This window comes from Crotalus tigris, unplaced genomic scaffold (assembly GCF_016545835.1).
Source record: "Crotalus tigris isolate CLP2741 ecotype Arizona unplaced genomic scaffold, ASM1654583v1 scf7180000017903.3850313, whole genome shotgun sequence".
Taxonomy (NCBI): domain Eukaryota; kingdom Metazoa; phylum Chordata; class Lepidosauria; order Squamata; family Viperidae; genus Crotalus; species Crotalus tigris.
Window position 1 is genome coordinate 3,385,634 of NW_024096713.1, and position 18,672 is coordinate 3,404,305.

Here is an 18,672-nt window from a genome sequence, read left to right on the forward strand (position 1 = left end):
TTTTCATAGGAATGAAAAAAAAGGAATATTAGTTTAAGAACATTAAAAGGGTTGTAGAGAAAGCATGAATACCTATATTATTTTTAAAAGAACTATTTCAATATCACTTTTTTCCTTTTTCTTTTCTTTACCTCAAGGCTCTTCCCATTGTCTCATAGTTCATATCAGGCTTGTTCTTGTGTTTTCCCCACAACTTGGAAACTGCTTTTGAATCCACAAGTTTAAAAATGCCCTTTTCTCGCTGAGTCCATTTGATATATCGAGGGCATGTATTTTTATCTTGAAGTAAATCCAGCAGGAATTCCCACAAATAGGTTGTATTTCCTATTTGCAAAACATATATTTCAGCAAATCAAAGAGCTAATTACTTCTAAACAAACAAAACCATGCAAATAATTGAGCCAACTATTGGAATAGCATTTAAATGCTATGTTACATAGTATTTTTATGAAAGCTAGGCATATATTAAATATATTTTAAAAATGGGCAGACACCAACTTTTTGAAGGACATGCTTAAAACTACAGTTTTGTTTTCCTTATTTAAAGTATTGCGGAAATATCCACTGAAAGCTTTCTAGAGTAAGGATTCGCTATGTAATTTTTAGTATTTTTCCAATCATCTTACAAATGCATTTGTAATTTCCTAAATGAACATCCCATATTTTTACATTTGGAATGAAAGCATTATTAATTATTAATTTCATTTAAAATACTTTTATACATAAATAATCAAATAATAATAAAGAATAAATGTTGAAATTTGAAGTTATTTAAAAGATGTCATCTCCTTGCCAAAATAGTAAACTAGTTAGCATCAAATTTATTAAAAGCTTTAATTGAAATATGTATGAAAAGTATACATTATTTAAAAAGCTTATGTATTTCCCAAGAATATCTAATACTAATAACTTCAAGATTAAGTAATCAAATATTCTTCAAAGCAATATATAATCTACTATTCTTATATCAGCGAAAGAAAGAAAGATATCCAATTCATTTTTAGCAAGATTTCTAAGCAGCAAGCCAAAATGAAAGTCATTCTCAGATCTTTTTTTAAAAAGCTCCTATTCAGAATATATATGGCTATATTAAGAAACAGCCAAACATGTATGTGTCTTAATGCTACTATGAATCTGAGGGCAGGGGCAGGGGCAGGGAGGATACAGGTTTTTCTCTAAATAACTAATGTTTATCAGACAATATAAAGGTCTAAGTATGTAATGTATTATATGTAATGTAATATGTAATATACAACAAGCCACCATGTATCTACATATACAAACCACTTATTATTAATAAATACACTATATAAAGACACATTAGCAAAATATTATTTTAATATATCAAAATTTGCAAATGCTAACCAGGGAAATTAGAATAAACTTTGTGGCCAGTAATGTGTCTTCCTCTCACCTACCTAATGGAATGTATCGCCCATAACTTGTTCAACCATCAAAAAACATTAAAACAAATATTACAATCTTAAACAACTTTATTAGAGACAGATACATGATGAGACGAAGTAAATATAATGAGCAACCGAATAAGGTTAATGCACAGACATGCAACCTGTATGCAACAACAAAAAGCCAATAAGTAGACTCCCTTAGGTGCTCAAAATGACTGACCAATAATCTCTCTCCAACTACTAAGCAAAAGTGAGGTCTTATTACAGACAGACTGGTGAATCCTTGGACAGATGCCTATCATTTTTGTGGCAAAGTGCAATACAGATCTGCTTTCAAGTTGTATTTTTTTTAACTTCTCATTCTGGTCTTACACTCCTCATATTTCTTGGGAGTCTCCCTTCAAACATTAAATAAATCCAGTTCTACTTAGCTTTTTAAGATTAAACAAGACGTTGTCACTCTCCAGGATATACAACTAACACCAATACCTTCCCCTCAAATGTCCTTGAAGGCCAATACAGGAACATTTCTTACCTGGAGAAATAATGCCCTTGTGACTCTGGATACACAGAAACATGTGCTTCTCCAGTGCCTGTATTACAGAGACATTCATACTAGCTTCATCTCACCACTATTGCTTACATACTCAAGGCCCACATGACAATTTTACACCTCCCTACTGCTTTACACTCCCCTGCTATAACATATAATGCTGTCAAGTTCTGCACAGCAGTGCTTAAAATCCATCAGACTTGTACCATAAAACAGTCTTTTTGAATACCTAGTTCATCATACCAGAGGGCTCTATATTGTGGTAGATTTAGGCTCCCCCTACTCCCATCTAATGCACCTACCCTTCCATTTAGATTTATTTTAAACTTTTGATTTTTAAATATATTCTATTTTATATTTTTTAGCTTTTTATAATAATTATTATTACGTAGACTCTGATATATTTTCTATGTTTTTAGTTGATTGTACCCCTTATGCTCACCTTTGACAAAATTAATAGTAATAAGGAAATAATTTTATTAACTATATGACGATCAGGAAAGGGAAGGGAAAAGAGCTTTAACACCCCTAATTTGCAATCTCAATCTAAATTTAGTCTCTCCATTTCAGAGATCTTGAAACAACCTCATTCTACTGGAATGAAAAGGAGACCGCAAGAAAACTTTATGGAGAATTAGTGGGATGTGGTGGTTAAATTTTCTTATTAGAACTGAAAAGACTCTGGTTCAAATCCATCCTCAAGCACTGAGGGCCCCTAAATGACTTTAAGCAAGTCATTTTCTCTCGTTTGTTGTAGAATAAAACTGAGGAAGGAGTTGCTATGTACATTATATTGTGCTTTGAAGAAAAGGAGAGACTGATCAATAATAATAAATACTCTGTAAATATGCTAAATCTTACTGTAAAATCTTCAGCAGAAGGATCAAAATTTCAGCTGAAAAAAAATCACATTTCCCAATCTATGTATAAATAGAAATATATACCAGAAATCAAAACTCTAGCAGTAACTTAGTTGATTGGGGGGGGGGGACTTCAAACTCTAAAAGACTGGCTAACTTTATTGTTAGCCATTAATGTTATGGGAAATACGAAATATTTCACAATACTTAAAATAAAACATAATTAGCATATTACCTTTGCCCTCTCTTGGCTTCTTTTTTATACCCAGGTCCGGAGATGAACTGGAAATGGTTGATGGCGCTTGAGATTTTGGCTTACGACCAGCTGCAGAGAACAGTTTATTAGAATGAAACAATCATAAAAAGTAGTATTTCTCATCTTTGGTTCTTTCACAGTTTAGTTTAACAAAAATAAATCATCAAGGCTTATCTTATGCAGCTTTACAAATTCTGAAGCAGAAAGGTTAATATGTCCTACTTGCAATCTAGAGCACTATTCCAGCAGAGTAGGAAAACAGTAGAATGCAAGTGCAACTATAATTATAATCACATTTATCATGTCAGAGTAAAATTAATTGATGTATTCAGTCAATCAAAGACCATTAAGCCTCAACATGAAAATATTTCTTTTTAAGTAAGCATTTACAATTATTTACTGGCAACTCAATCTTTAACCTGTTCCAACCAAATACTAATCAGTGGAAAGCTTGCTACTTAAATAAAAATATCAAATACTAATCAGTGGAAAGCTTGCTACTTAAATAAAAATATCAATATGAATAGACTTTCTAGGCAAATGATCGTATAGAAAATATGCTGTGGGTCAGGGCTTTTCAACCTTTTCACCCATTGTACCACTTTTTGGATAAGGCCATATCCGAGTACCACCACTCGCCCAGCAAGGTTTCAAAAACTTGACCCAAAAAATAAAAAAAGGAAAAAATGAGAAAGTACAGGTAGTCCTCCACTTACAACAGTTCGCTTAGTGACTGTATGAAGTTACAACAGCACTGAAAAAAGCGAATTTCTTCCTTTCTTCCTTTCCTTCACCTCCCTCTTAGTCTCTTCCCTCCCTCTTTCCCATTGTCCCTTCCTTTCCTTCCTTTCCCTCACCTCCCTTAGTCTCTTCCTCCTTCCCTCCCTCTTTCCCATTGTCCCTTCCTTCCTTCCTTCCTTCCTTACTTACTTACCTTTTTGTCCCTTCCTTCCTTCCCTCCCTCCCTTCCATTGTTCCTTCCTTCCTTCTTTCCTTCCTTTCCTTCACCTCCCTCTTAGTCTCTTCCTCCTTCCCTCCCTCTTTCCCATTGCCCCTTCCTTCTTTCCTTCCTTTCCACTCCCTTTGTCCCTCCTTCCCTCCCTCTCTCCCCTTGTCCCTTCCTTCCTTCCTTCTTTCCTTCCCTTTTTGTCCCTTCCTTCCCTCCCTCCCTTCCATTGTTCCTTCCTTCCTTTCCTCTCTCATTGTCCCTTACTTCCCTCCCTCTTTGTCCCTTCCTTCCTTCCCCCCTCCGTACCCAGGAAGGGACAAGGGGGGGGGGGACAGGCTACCAGCGTGGCTGGTGGCTGTGCTGCCGCTGGCCATGGCAGCATGCCAAAGCTGCCTGTGCACAGGCAGAGGCAGAGGCGAACTCCGCCCAACTCACTTGCTCACGCTTCACCAGAAAACATGCTGCTTGCTAAGTTAGCAGAACGCCAGGCTACAGCTGATTCGCGCTTCTGCTAAATTTTGCAAGTGGCATGTTTTCCAGCAAAGCACAAGCAAGTTTGCTGGGCAGGAGCCCAGGAGAGCAGCTACAGCTGATCTGCGCTTCTGGGCTTCTCTGCAGAAGCATGGATCAGCCCAGATCCTGGGCTCTTGCCCAACTCGCTTGCTTGCGCGAGCGAGAATGCAGGGGCGCGGAATCAGCATTTCTGAGCCGATTCGCGCCCCTTCATACTTTGAATGAAGAACTTTAGGGGATGTGGAAAGCGAAACAGATTTAGGGCTGTATTAAGACCATAGATGTAAGGAGAGTGAAAGGGAGGCAAATTTGGGGTGGATCAGAAAACACGGAGGGGGGGAAGGTGTTAGGAAATAAGCACCAAGGTACATGGTGCCTTGCAAGGGATTCCCGAGTGTTCCGCAATTGTTTTTCCTCTCTCCTCTGCGTAAGAAAAACTTTTGCGGCATAGATCTGAAACCAGGTGAGGTTTCTTTTTTTTTTTTTTTCAAAGATAATTTTTATTAAATTTTTAAAATTTTACAAAAAGAAAAACAAAACAAAACAATCTTCCCCCCCACCTCCCCAACCCTCCCATTCCCAACCAGGTGAGGTTTCTGTGAGGTGACGCAGGAGGTCCTTGGGAGAGGCGAGGATAAGCTTGGCGTTTCCTCTCTCCCAATCCCCCTCCTTCACCCCTTCCCTGGCCTGCCTGAGACCTGAACTCGCGGCTCCGTGGCTTTTCTTTGCCTAGCCTAGCCTAGCCTAGCCTAGCCAAGCTTTCTTTTGCCCGCTCTGTTCCCGGGAGCGCCAAGGAGGTACGGCAGAAACACGTGAAGGGGAGAAGTAAAAAACAAAACAAACGCGGAGTTCCAGCCAGCAGAGGCTTGGCAGCCCGGCTGCCGAGGAACAGGAGAGCGCAAAGCCGAGGAGAAGAAGGTGGCAGTTTCCTCCCAAAGGTGGCTCCTTTTCTCCACCCCTTCCCCTGGGTTTGTGGAGGAGTTTCTCATCTCTGACCTGACAGGTGCTCCTTCAAGCCCGCCACGAGCTCTCTCGGCCCCTTTGCTTCTCCCCCCGCTTTCGTGAGGATTGCGGCACCCTTGGGAAGCTGATCATGCTTTGAACCTTAGGAGAGGAGGAGGAGTCCCTTCCTCCTTCCCTCCCTCTCTCCCTGTCAAGACCCCGAGGGCTCGACATGAACGGGTGGGGGAGGGGTCGAGAATGATGTGCGAGGTGGCAAAGGAGACCAGCGGCCGTCGCCAGACCTCCCAGCTGACAAGTGCAAGTTTGGGGGGTTGCCAGCTGACGGGTGCAGGAGTTCGGAGCTGCAGCGGCCTCCCCCTTTGCTGACCTGTGTGCACGAGAAGAAATCAATCTGGTTGCTGCACAATGAGTCCCTGGGGAGGGCGGGGCCTTGCTCTGCACCTGCGGTCTTCATGCGCCCCCTGCAGGGCACATTCGGTAGTTTGTGGAGACTGCTGCCAAGCAGCATATTTTCCACAAACAAGTGAGCTGAGAAGGAGCGCAGCGGGGGGGGGAAGGCGACGCCACGGGGGAGGGAGGAAGGCGACGCCGCGTACCACCAGCCAGGTGGTCGCGTACCACCAGTGGTACGCGTACCACCGGTTGAAAAGCCCTGCTGTGGGTCACTGAACTGTTCTGCTGCTTTTTTTCTTGTTATTTTAACTGTCTTACAAACATAAACAAAATACCTTTCTTTTTTTTCATGGGCTCATGGATTTCTGGAGAAGTTCGTGAAGGAGATGTATCCATTGGTTCAGATTCCTCAGTAGATACTTCCACAACAGTTTCTGTAATTACATCTGGTCTCATTGCAGCATGGATGAACTCTGGAGTTGACACACAAGGTGGAACAAAAACTTCCACTAAAGAAAGCAAATAAATAAATAAGATAAATATTTTTAAAAAAAAATCCAGATTTTTCAAATTATAATTGAGCTCAATCTATTTCAAATTTTGGAAACATTCCCCAAAGGTGCCAAATACAAGATAAAGTTTTCTCATCATTCATCTGCATTCAGTTGCTAGAATACCCAATACTGGGTATTCTGCCTTTGTTATATGATACATGGGCCTGATTTGCACTTTTTTAAATCAAAGAGTAATTGTTTTCAGTATTGGAATGTTTGTATACATTACAGTCTGGAAATAACAATGCTCTATGTCAGGGGATCCCCAACCCCTGATCCATGGACTGGCATCAGTCCGTGGCATGCCAGAAACTGATCTGTGCATACAAGTGAAGCCCCATCCGCAGGATACAGGCAACACGTAAAACCATGCCCCCTCTGGTTTGCAAAAAAGCCTCTCTCCACAAAACTGGTCCCTGTTGCCCAAACGGTTGGGGACCTCTGCTCTATGTGATGTTCATTTTATAAATTGAGACAATTAGAATTTTCTATTGAAATGAACAACAACAACAACAACAATAATAATAATAATAAGCTGGAAGGGACCTTGGAGGTCATCACGTCCAACCCCCTGCTCAGGCAGGTAACCCTATATCATTTCGGGCAAATGGCTGTTCAGTTTCTTCTTAAAAATCTTCAGTGTTGGAACATTCACCGCTTCTGAAGGTAGGTTGTTCCACTCGTTAATTGTTCTAATTGTTAGTTAAATATTTCATTTTAGCTAATCCATGGATATATAGTCTAGTTTGTTCCTCATTAGATATCATTTCCTTCCATTTTATAAACTGTGACATTATCACTAGATACAAACCACAAATTGCTTGTTAAGATAATAATGAAACCTACAATGAATATGGATAATTTTAATTTGATGATACAAACAGAAAGAAAACTAAAACCAAGATATAAGAAAACATTTTTTCTATTAGCTTCGGTTGAGAAAACTTGAGATAGATTTATTAATTGATGTATAGATCAATCTAAAAAGATTCTTATTACATGGAGTTTTCTGGAAACAGAAAATGTGCAGTATATGTTCCAAGCATCTGTAATTCATACAGTAATTATGAATTACAGCAAATTGTTTTCATGCAATAATGCAATATTGCACTGGGTAACATTACATATCACATGCAGTATATAATTTGTAGACCAGTTTTAGGAACAAAATTACTTATGCCCTATGAGCAGAAAGGCATAATTAAATATAACCAATTAATATTCCACTCTTCTCATCCGAATTAAGGTAACATGAAGGTCTGGAAACTGTTTATACTGAACATTACCTAGGGGTTAGCTATATGGTAAAAAGGATAAGACATTTAACATGATTCACATACCTGGACTTCTAGCATCTCTTAAACAGGTTGGAGATTCCATATGAAGCAAGGCTTCTGCTGCTTCAATTGTCTTATCTGAACAGTGCACATTGCTGCCATGAACAGATGCTTCCACTGTAAAAAAATAAGACATTTGTTTGACAGATATTGTGAGCCACAAGTTTCATATGCCATATGTTATTTATACACATGGTATTAGACAAAAATATATATTAGATATATATTCTCATTTTTTGAGATGAGAGTGTATTACTTTCTTTTACAAACCTCAAAATCTAAAACCTAGTGGTTAAGTTATCATACTAAGCCAAAATCAAATCAAACACATGATGGCTTAGAGAAGTAGAAACCTAGTTTACTTAGTTCCAGAAAATTAGACAAAAATGTACATAAAATGTACATGAAATTCTGCATAAAGTTCATTATTCTAGAACAGCCTACTTCATTCAGTCTCCTCCAGAATAAACGAACAACCAAAAAAATTAATTAGCATACTGTCAAATTGTATGCTTTAATGAAACCCTAAAAGAGCAGAAGCTGCCATAACTTATGTATGTTACAAACATATACCTTGATTGGGGTGTCTAGACTGTTGCAGTCAACTGTTATGTCCAGTTCAATCCACAAGAACATACAAGTATATTTATAGACGTAGTCCAAGAAGATATGCCAGTAGTATATAATATATGATGTGGAGTACAAAATCATAACAATAGTGATGTCAAATAATAAAAAAAAACAAGACAGTCCAATCGATCCCCTGAGAGACACACACACAAGAAATATAAAGTTGTACCCTAACTTTCATTCAGAAACCTGTAACATAGCAATATCTGGGGAAACCAATGCGGAGCTGACAACTGCAGTGAAAAAAGGAGTCAGTGAATGGATTGGCTCCTTGGAACTTTTCTCCAGATCAAGGAGAGAATAAGGATCAACCACCAGTTTCCTCCATACAGAATTTCCCTGCAGAGAAAAAATAAAATAAATATTTCCAGCAGGTTTGAGAGCTCTGGGAGTTGGCCATCTTGCCTGAGGTACGATTCAGTACCTTCCTTCAAAGGAACACAGGATGGTCTCTCTCTCTCTTTAGGAAGCTGCTTATTATTTCCTTATGAAGAACCTTCTGGACGGCAGGTGAAGGACATGTTACATTAGAACAGGAAACTGTCCTACCTTGGAAGAAAGAAGTTCTATGTAAGTTTAGGGATTAAAAAGAAAAAACACTTTAATTTTTGAAAAACAGCAAAAGGGAGACCAGAATGCTGATTTTGAAAAGTTAAATGGATAGATTGACTTGAAAGAATATTCCCTGTGAAGTGTTTCAAAATGTTATAAAAGAATATATGAAGATTTTGAAATTGTCAGAAATCCTTACACGGAAAGTTTTGTTGACTGGAAAATAAACAACTGGTAAGAGATAACTTGAAAGTTGACTACAGGGAATCAGAGAGAACTAACAATTACAATTAAAGAAGAAGCAGGCCATTAATACAATAGATCAATACTATTTGACTAGAAGAATCTAAGGCTGTTTGCGAACAATGAACTCAAAATTACTTACAAGATTGCCTGATACTATAACAGAGGATATAGAACAACGTATCTTACTGGATAAAACAGAAACCGATGCCAATTTGAATGTGGATTTTTTTTTTAAATGCCAGATTATAAAGGTGATATAGAAAAAAAGATGTTGTAGACCTGAAAATGGATTTAAAAATATCAGAAGAGCGATATGGAAAAAGATACCACAATGGATTTACAAATAAAAGCACCTACAAATAATAAATCAGAAGAGTGATAGGAAAGCCTTATGTTGGATTTACAAAAAAACGTATTAAACTAATGAAGTTGTCCTGAAACAAAGTAAGAAATCAGCTTGTGGAATATTATCTGATAGGTTTAAAGATTAAGAAAAAATAAACAAAAGGAATTTGAAGTAGATTTATTTGATCAGGGTTAATATATTGTGACTTCTGAGAGGTATTAATGGAATTTCTTTTTAATAAGCACCGAATGACAAGATTTTAAAAATCTGTTTATAAGTAGGAAGTGATAAATTAGAATACAAAATGGACTTATTAGATTAAGGTTAAAAGGTGTTAAGTTACTGGAATCATTTATACTTATCTGGAAAGAAGGGGAAGTTATCTTTTATAAATATTTATTGCTTACATTTTATTTTATTTTTCAATCTTTTTGTATTTCTTTTTCTTTACTTTCTATATTTTCTTAGTTTATATTAGCCATATATCTTTAAATCCTTACAATTATTTCAAGAAAAATTTGTAACATGTACCTTCAATTATTATTTTAAAACTGATTCTTCACTAAAGCCAGACCTTTTTTTAAAAAAAAAAAAAATAACATTTGCCTCAGTATTTTGTTTATACTATAATATTTTGTTTGCTTACTTAAAAGGGGGAAATAGTTGATGGCTAATGTTTAAGGTCCTGTATCACTAAAAACACCTTACTTTATTAAATATTGTGATACTGAACAACCAATACATAAAAAAACACATATAGACAATTTTGGTTTTATATCAGTGGAAACTGCTAAAATCAGTAGCAGATAGTACCACCTGCTGCATATTATCTATACACAGGAAGGTGTACACAAATACATTCACAATCTCCTTCTCTCTCCACTTGCTCTTTCCATTTATGGAAATCTATTCAAAGCTAAATCCTTCCAGCTGAGCTGTCAGCATCTAAAGATATCTTTAGAATAAGCTGGATCACTTATCAACAGTGCTGGAGAAACTCATGAGGATTCAACTGGTGCTTCGTTGCTGGAACTTCAAATGATCTATTCTGTTAACTTCAAAATTCTAAACGGAATTAGACAAGGAAAAATATTTTACTCATTGTCTTTTCAGACATAAATCATGTAAGAAAGCTACCTCAGAAGGAATTATGGAAGAATATTTCAATAAACAACCCCAGTTTTTCTAAAACAGCTTATGATATCAATCATTACCATTACCGAAGAGCAAGGTTTCAAAACCAGCTACCCAACCACAACAGTGAAGATAAGGCAAATAACCGTTATGAAAAATGGAAAAGGACAGACCTATATGCATGCAAAACTGCCATTCTTTTCAAATATTCTTTTCAAATATTTAGAATGAGATGGCTTTCAGCAGGCATGATTATTACCTCAGATACTGTTTCAAGAGGTTTATCTCTAAGTAGCAGCTAGAAATAACTCAATAATCATACAAACCGCAAATTAAGCTATAAAGGAGCCTATAGGGAAATAAATAGCTTTCCATCCTTATTGAAAAGGAGAATCAGTCAATTTTAGAATTAGTTACTAGGAAAAAAGCATAATACTTTCAAGAAAAAGTTCTCAATATACTCTTCCAAAGCCTACCATTTAGCACTTGGGAAGGTGTTTATTATTCTAGACAGTATTACCAATATTAATAAATAACTTTTTGAAAATGTTATACTAGCCAAGATTTTTGTTGTTGGTGGTGGTGTTAATTGCGAAGTCGTGTCCGACCCATCACGACCCCATGGACAATGTTCCTCCAGGTCTTCCTGTCCTCTACCATCTTCTGGAGTCCATTTAAGTTCACACCTACTGCTTCAGTGACTCCATCCAGCCATCTCATTCTCTGTCGTCCCCTTCTTCTATTGCCCTCAATCTTTCCCAGCATTAGGCCCTTCTCCAGTGAGTCCTTCCTTCTCATTAGGTGGCCAAAGTATTTGAGTTTCAACTTCAGGATCTGGCCTTCTAAAGAGCAGTCGGGGTTGATCTCTTCTAGGACTGACCGGTTTGAACGCCTTGCAGTCCAAGGGACTCGCAGGAGTCTTCTCCAGCACCATAGTTCAAAGGCCTCAATTCTTTGGCGCTCAGCCTTTCTTATGGTCCAACTTTCACAGCCATACATTGCAACTGGGAAAACCATGGCCTGGACTATACGCACTTTTGTTGGCAGGGTGATGTCTCTGCTTTTTAGTATGCTGTCTAGATTTGCCATAGCTTTCCTCCCCAGGAGCAAGCGTCTTTTAATTTCTTGGCTGCAGTCCCCATCTGAGGTGATCTTGGAGCCCAGAAAAATAAAATCTGTCACTACCTCCATTTCTTCCCCATCTATTTGCCAGGAATTGAGAGGGCCGGATGCCATGATTTTGGTTTTCTTAATGTTGAGTTTCAAGCCAACTTTTGCACTCTCCTTCTTCACCCGCATCAAGAGGCTCTTTAGTTCCTCTTCACTTTCTGCCATTAGAGTGGTATCATCTGCATATCTTAGGTTGTTGATATTTCTCCCGGCAATCTTAATTCCAACTTTTGATTCATCTAGCCCTGCCTTTCTCATGATGTGCTCTGCATATAAGTTAAATAGGCAGGGCGACAGTATACAGCCTTGCCGGACTCCTTTTCCAATTTTGAACCAATCAGTGGTTCCGTGTCCAGTTCTCACTGTTGCTTCTTGACCCGCATATAGGTTTCTCAAGAGACAAATGAGATGGTCTGGTACTCCCATCTCTTTAAGAACTTGCCACAATTTGTTGTGATCCACACAATCAAAGGCTTTTGCATAGTCAATGAAGCAGAAGTAGATGTTTTTCTGGAACTCCCTAGCTTTCTCCATGATCCAGCGTATGTTGGCAATTTGATCTCTAGTTCCTCTGCCTCTTCGAAATCCTGCCTGTACTTCTGGTAGTTCTCGATCCACATACTGCTGGAGTCTAGCTTGTAGGATTTTAAGCATAACTTTACTAGCATGTGAAATGAGTGCAATGGTGCGATAGTTTGAACATTCTTTGGCATTGCCTTTCTTTGGAATTGGAATGTAAACTGACCTTTTCCAATCCTGTGGCCACTGTTGAGTTTTCCAAATTTGCTGGCAAATTGAGTGTAGCACTTTTACTGCATCGTCTTTTAAGATTTTGAATAGCTCAGCTGGAATACTGTCACCTCCACTAGCTTTGTTGTTGCTCAGATTTTCTAAGGCCCATTTCACTTCACATTCTAGGATGTCTGGTTCGAGGACAGTGACCATCTCACTGTGGTTAACTGGGACGTTAAGCTCATTCTTGTATAGTTCTTCTGTGTAGTTTTGCCACCTCTTCTTAATCTTTTCTGCCTCTGTTAGGTCCCTGCCATTTTGGTCCTTTATCATGGCCATCTTTGCATGAAACGCAACTAAATTCTACATAAAGAAATCTGTACAAACATGTTGGCCAAATCTCACATGGCAAAAATTATGAAAAAGAACTGATAAGAATTAGGAAGTCAATCAAAAAAAAAAAAAACAACCAAAGCACAAATATATTATCATTTTACCACAGAAACATTTAATGCCTAACTAGCAGAAAAATGTAGATTTTCTTTTATTCCTCAAAACGAGAGCAAAATGATTGCCATGAATTAATCACACATGTTCAAATTTTTCTTGTTCACTCACCATAGAGAACCAGAATTAGGAAAGATGGAGAATGAGTTGAATCATTGATCTGTCAGGTTCATTTTAACCATGCTTATTAAATAAAACCATAGTTGAGTGTATTTACAATGTATTCTAAGCCACAATAAAATAAACTAAATAGCATTTAGCACAATCCATATTTGCTTTATTTGGAAGCTGTTTGGTAGCTTCTGACTTGGATGTAACGAGAAACTATAATTAACTGAATCTTCCCATTTTTACAGATGGTCCTGAACTTACAATGGTCACTAACAGAGACCATTCAAAGTTATGAGGTACTTACAACCCAGTTTTGAAATTCCAATGGTCAGGATTCCCCATGATTACATGTCAGGCATTTGGCAACTGGCCCACATTTACATCTGTTGGCAGCATCCCACAGTCAAATGATTGCATTTTACAACATGTTTGCTGAAAACTGGCGTTTACTCAAGAGGAGAGTCTGTACTGTCAGGCACCCATCCTTTGGAACTGATTAATCCATATTAAATTGTGTCCCTCCACAAAAAAGTTAAGGCGAGTCACTACTTTCAATTTGAAATAAATTATTTGATTTGGAATCAATGTGTGGTGTGTTCTCTTCTAATGTATGCTTGAACAAAGTAAGCAGTCTAATTGTCTCTAAACAGCAGGTATTTTCAACCTTCTTGTCAATTGATACTGTATTCTCATCCATTACAAGGCATATTAATAACATTAAGTGAAATATCAAATAACTCTAATAATGATATATATTAAATATGCAATAGTACGGCTTAGCATTATATATAAATTTCAATAATTTGTAGAGTCAACCAACATTATCCCTCAATTTACCACAAGGGACCAAGGCTGATAGATAGCCTGTTTTAGGCTACAAATTTAAGACAGATGGTATCTGAAAAATAAATAGTAAAGTGTAGGCCAGCTTTTAGCTACTATTTTAGATTTTAATCTCAAATTAATATTGATACTTTGCCAGCAATATGTTAATTATAATAGCCTACTAACTGCAGTATAATTAGTAACTAGAGTATTGTAGCTGCAGTTTACAAAAAAGAAAAAGTTCAAAGAATACATTTTCCAATATAAATATCTAAACAGTCATATCAATATAATTTGTAAAATGTATGCATTTTTCAGGAGATATTATTCTATTATCACAATAATTAAATTCAAAGATACAGGACAATTTTTAAAAAACTTTAAATCATATATTTAAATTGATGCCCATATGCATCCTGAATTATACCATATGTTTTAATCACTGCATACTACCCTGAGGTCAACCTGTATACTTGAATAAAGGGAACAAGAAAGCACAAACGTAATCTGTTTGATTAATTACTGACAAGCCACTAAAAGATGTTTTTAAAACTTTGATACTGTTATCCCCATTGCTATTGCTGATATAATACAACACTCCTACAACTAAATATGAATCCAGAAATAACCAATTTAATTTTTTTCCCCGATATTCCTCTTTGTTTCCATAATTCTTTTGTTGTTGTACTGTTTATTTGAAACTAGAGGAACCAATTAAGAGTAAATGAGTATTGTGGATTGAAAGATCTAAACTTTGTCATATTAACAATACAATCTTGGAATCTACTGTAAGCAAGTTGCTCTGAGCCTCTTTGAACAAATTTCTTAATGCTGTCATCTTTGTGGAAACAAACATTCAATAACAAAGCAAAAAGTCTAACCCAGTGATTCTCAACCTTTCTAATGTCGTGACCCCATAATACAGTTCCCCATGTTGTGGTGACCCCCAAGTGGGTGTGGCCACCAATAAGAGGGAGTAGGACAGCTAGGGAAAAGGGAAAAAAATGGCAGACAGCATGGTTTGGCGATCCCCGTGAAATGGTCATTCGACCCCAAATGGGGTCCCAACCCACAGGTTGAGAACCACTGGTCTAACCAAAATTGAAAATCTTATACCACATAATACTGAACATTTGTTACCACAATTGAATATTAAATTTACCTCAAATATTATATTCAGAGAGAACTGGTATGTTTTATCACTGATATATCACTTCAGTCTTGATTGCTAAAATTACTTTTTCCGAAAAATGGCAGAAATATAGATTGGATTCTTCCTCCATATATGACAACAATATTATAAAATTCAACAATATTGTAAATTATACATTGCAGAATGGAACAAATTTTGAAAGTTTTAATCCTGAATAATTTATATTAAATTTCGCCAATACTGTAATACATACATTCATAATACGTTGAATTGGCGTTGGTATACAGCTTCAAGGATTTATATGTTAATCGAATTGTGGGAATTTGCTTCAACATCTAGATAAAGTAAATCTGATATAGAATTCAAATCTATCTGGAAATCCTGTCTAGATACAATACATGGAATTATATAACCAAAATTAGGGCTTTAGCATTCTATTTTGACATATAATCTATGTACAATTCACATTAAACACGGTCCTTGTTTAATGACCAAAATAGTGACTGGCAACTTGGTCATTAAACAAGTTAATGAAACATGATTTTACTTTGATTTTTCTTTACTTTACAGACCCAGGAAGGTTGTAAACTTTGCTGCAAACTTGCTAAATGAGGCAGTCACTAAGTGAGGAGTACCTGTACTGTCTTAATGTATTATTTTCACCCAGTTCTCACTTTTTCCTTTTTTTAATGACTCAATTATGTTACCCAGCTATCTTTAAAGTTAAATAGATACATGTTTTGCTAGAAATGGATATGAAACACCTTGCAGCAGTGGTCGCCAACCTTTTTGGCTCCACAGACAACAGCAGTCGAGGAGGAGATGCTTTTGCATGCACAACCTAATCCTGCACATGTGCAAATAAAACTTTGCATGCTTGCCTACTGCTTGCACAGACCAGTTGCCAATCCACCATGGACCATTATCCAGGGGTTGGGGAGGCTTATAAGCTTTTAATTAAGGCAACATTTGTAAGTTACGTGTGTCCTAAATGCTATTTTTACAAGGCTCATAAAAGAGGGATTTTACAGGGGAAAGAGGACAAAGAAACAATAGTTCCTGAAAACATAACCAGTAAAAAAAATTAGAAATCCATTCTTAAGGTGAGGCTCTCTGATACAAATACCTGCATTTTGCAAATTCTTTCTTCTGGAAATTTAAGCATTCCCTTACTTCATGAATTCTATAAAACTGTTAAAATAACTCAATTCCACTGTGTTTTTAACCAATGTTTCTAGACCCATTTCAAGGATTTCTATTAATTATATTGTCTTTCTGCTTTTATTCTTTATTTTCACTCTTTTGTATATCACTCCAGGTTTGTGAATTGGATAAGGCTAAAAACATTAAATAAATGTATCAATACAAAAATCCTGAAGTACTAGAATCAGGAGTACTAGGATTAGTAGATACTAATCATACTAAGTACTAGGATTGTACTGAAGAGACAACAGAAATTCAAACTCCAGTCCTAAAATATATTAAATGTCAGAGTAATAGAAGACCCTCTCCCAAGCAACTTGACTGTATCTTTTCCACCATGAGTTTTCTAAAGACCAGTAGCACGCAATTGTGTCAAATTCATTAGCTGTTTTGCACAGTTGGAACTGAATGTTTGCATTCACTGCTCCATTTGCAATATACAGGAAAGGCAATTATTAAAGTTAAAACGAAAATAAAAACAGATATTAATATCATTACTTCTATGCTTGTATGGAGGCACAGAAATTCATTTCGGTGCACATACCCATTTTAAATGGGAAATAACTCTTCTAAAATAATTATAATCACAGCTTTAAAATCCTAATAAGGAGTAAGAAAATGTGAATTCAATTGAACTAGCATTTTAATCTATGTCTCTTGTCTTGATTAATAAATTAAAGACATTAAAATGGAGTACATAAGCTGAAATAATTATAAACATTTAAATGAATAACTAACATTTGAAATTGGTGTTAAAATTCAGTTTTACTACCTGTTTCTGACATTATCATTTCGTAGCCAGTCTATACCTCACCCAAATCGTTCAGTTTTCTTGGCTTTTTAATGTTATATTTCACCTAGGCTCTCTTCCTTCTCCTTTTGTTATTACTCTTCTTTTTTGTTCCTTTCTCCACCTATTTCTTATATCCTTTCTATGAAAAACCAGTCTTTTTACTACCGACTTTGTTTTAGATACATTTCTATCATTTTCTCTTTAACAACACATGGATAACACTTACATTATGAGCAACCATTTCTGCAAAGCTTCTCTTCTAAGGTTTATATGCTGCCTTTTATCCAGAACTTGAGATAGCCAAAGTGGGAATCTCCCTTCACTTTATTCACTCAGAACAACTCCAAACTGAGAATGAGTAGGCCAAAGTCAACTAGTGAATTTCCATGGCTTAGGATGAATTTGAGCTTAATTTAACACTTTAACTACTGTACTACACTGGTCTCCTTGCCCTCTCTTAACTGTATGTTTCAATATATACTTTTTCTCTAGTAATCTGAGTATTTATAAAGTTTTAATAAATCAGCCAATGAATTAAATCATCCTTAGGAACTCAGTCAAAGTGAAATAACAGGTATTTAATACCATTCTCTATTGCAGGGCTTTTCAACCAGTGGTACGGGTATCACCTGTGGTACACTGGCACCTGGCAAGTGGTATGCAACCATCCTAGAAAAGTGGTAGCGGGGGACGGGAATGAGCTGAACTGGTGGCAGCACCGCATAAGCCTGAGCGAGAGATGGCCGGAGCTGCAGGGTTGTCAGGGCTCAGCAGAAGCACAAGGATCAGCGCTTCTTCGGGGCATTTAGGGCTCAGTGGAAGTGCCAGGATCAATGCCAGGCTCCAGCTGGGCCCAGAAGAAGCGCCGATCAGCTGGAATGTTGCAGCATCTCCAGGGTCTTGTGATTTACATTCAGATGCTTGGCAACTGATTCATATTTATGACGGTCACAGAGTCCCAGGGTCATGTGAAGTGACCAAAACCTGCTGCAACCACCCAGCAGATGGGGGAATAAAAATCAAACACCCCCACCCCACCCCCACTGCCAATCCTCAACAGAAATGCTCACAACAATGAAAACCTCAGACAGGAGGAAGAGTGCCCCCGGGAGGGCAGGCAGATGTCTTGCTCGGCTGTGGCTTGGGGGGCACTTTTTTCAATGCCATTGTAACTTCAAACAGTTACTAAACAAACTGTTGTAAGTCAAGTATTACCTGTACTTTATCACTTTTTTCCTTTTTTTTTTTTTTGGTCATCAAGTTTTTGACACCTTGCTAGGCGACTGGTGGCACTCGGATATTGCCATATCCTAAAAGTTGTACAATGGGTGAAAAGGTTGAAAAGCCCTGCTCTATTGCAATAAGTGGTTTTGCGGTGCAAATTTTTTTTATGAGGAGGGAATTGGCTTTTTTTCCCCCTAAAACAGCCATGCACTCTGTTTTTAGGGCAGTGGTGGCGAACCTATGGCACGGGTGCCAGAGG

The 18,672-nt window shown here is 37.2% G+C and overlaps 1 protein-coding gene across 10 annotated transcripts in view; it reads right to left on the reverse strand.

Annotated features, from left to right (window-relative positions):
* The window catches only part of ELF2 (E74 like ETS transcription factor 2), a 45,134-nt gene that overhangs the window by 4,296 nt on the left and 22,166 nt on the right, over positions 1-18,672 (reverse strand). For 9 of the 10 annotated variants that reach the window (XM_039344386.1, XM_039344389.1, XM_039344387.1 and 6 more), the window contains 4 exons: positions 7,791-7,904; positions 6,232-6,405; positions 3,058-3,147; positions 132-324 (listed from right to left, as the gene is read on the reverse strand). In XM_039344386.1, the coding sequence (XP_039200320.1) occupies positions 132-324; positions 3,058-3,147; positions 6,232-6,405; positions 7,791-7,904 (571 nt within the window). Of the gene's footprint in view, positions 1-131; positions 325-3,057; positions 3,148-6,231; positions 6,406-7,790; positions 7,905-8,360; positions 11,375-18,672 lie in introns of those variants that run through there. The other variant, XM_039344395.1, reaches the window with a different exon arrangement.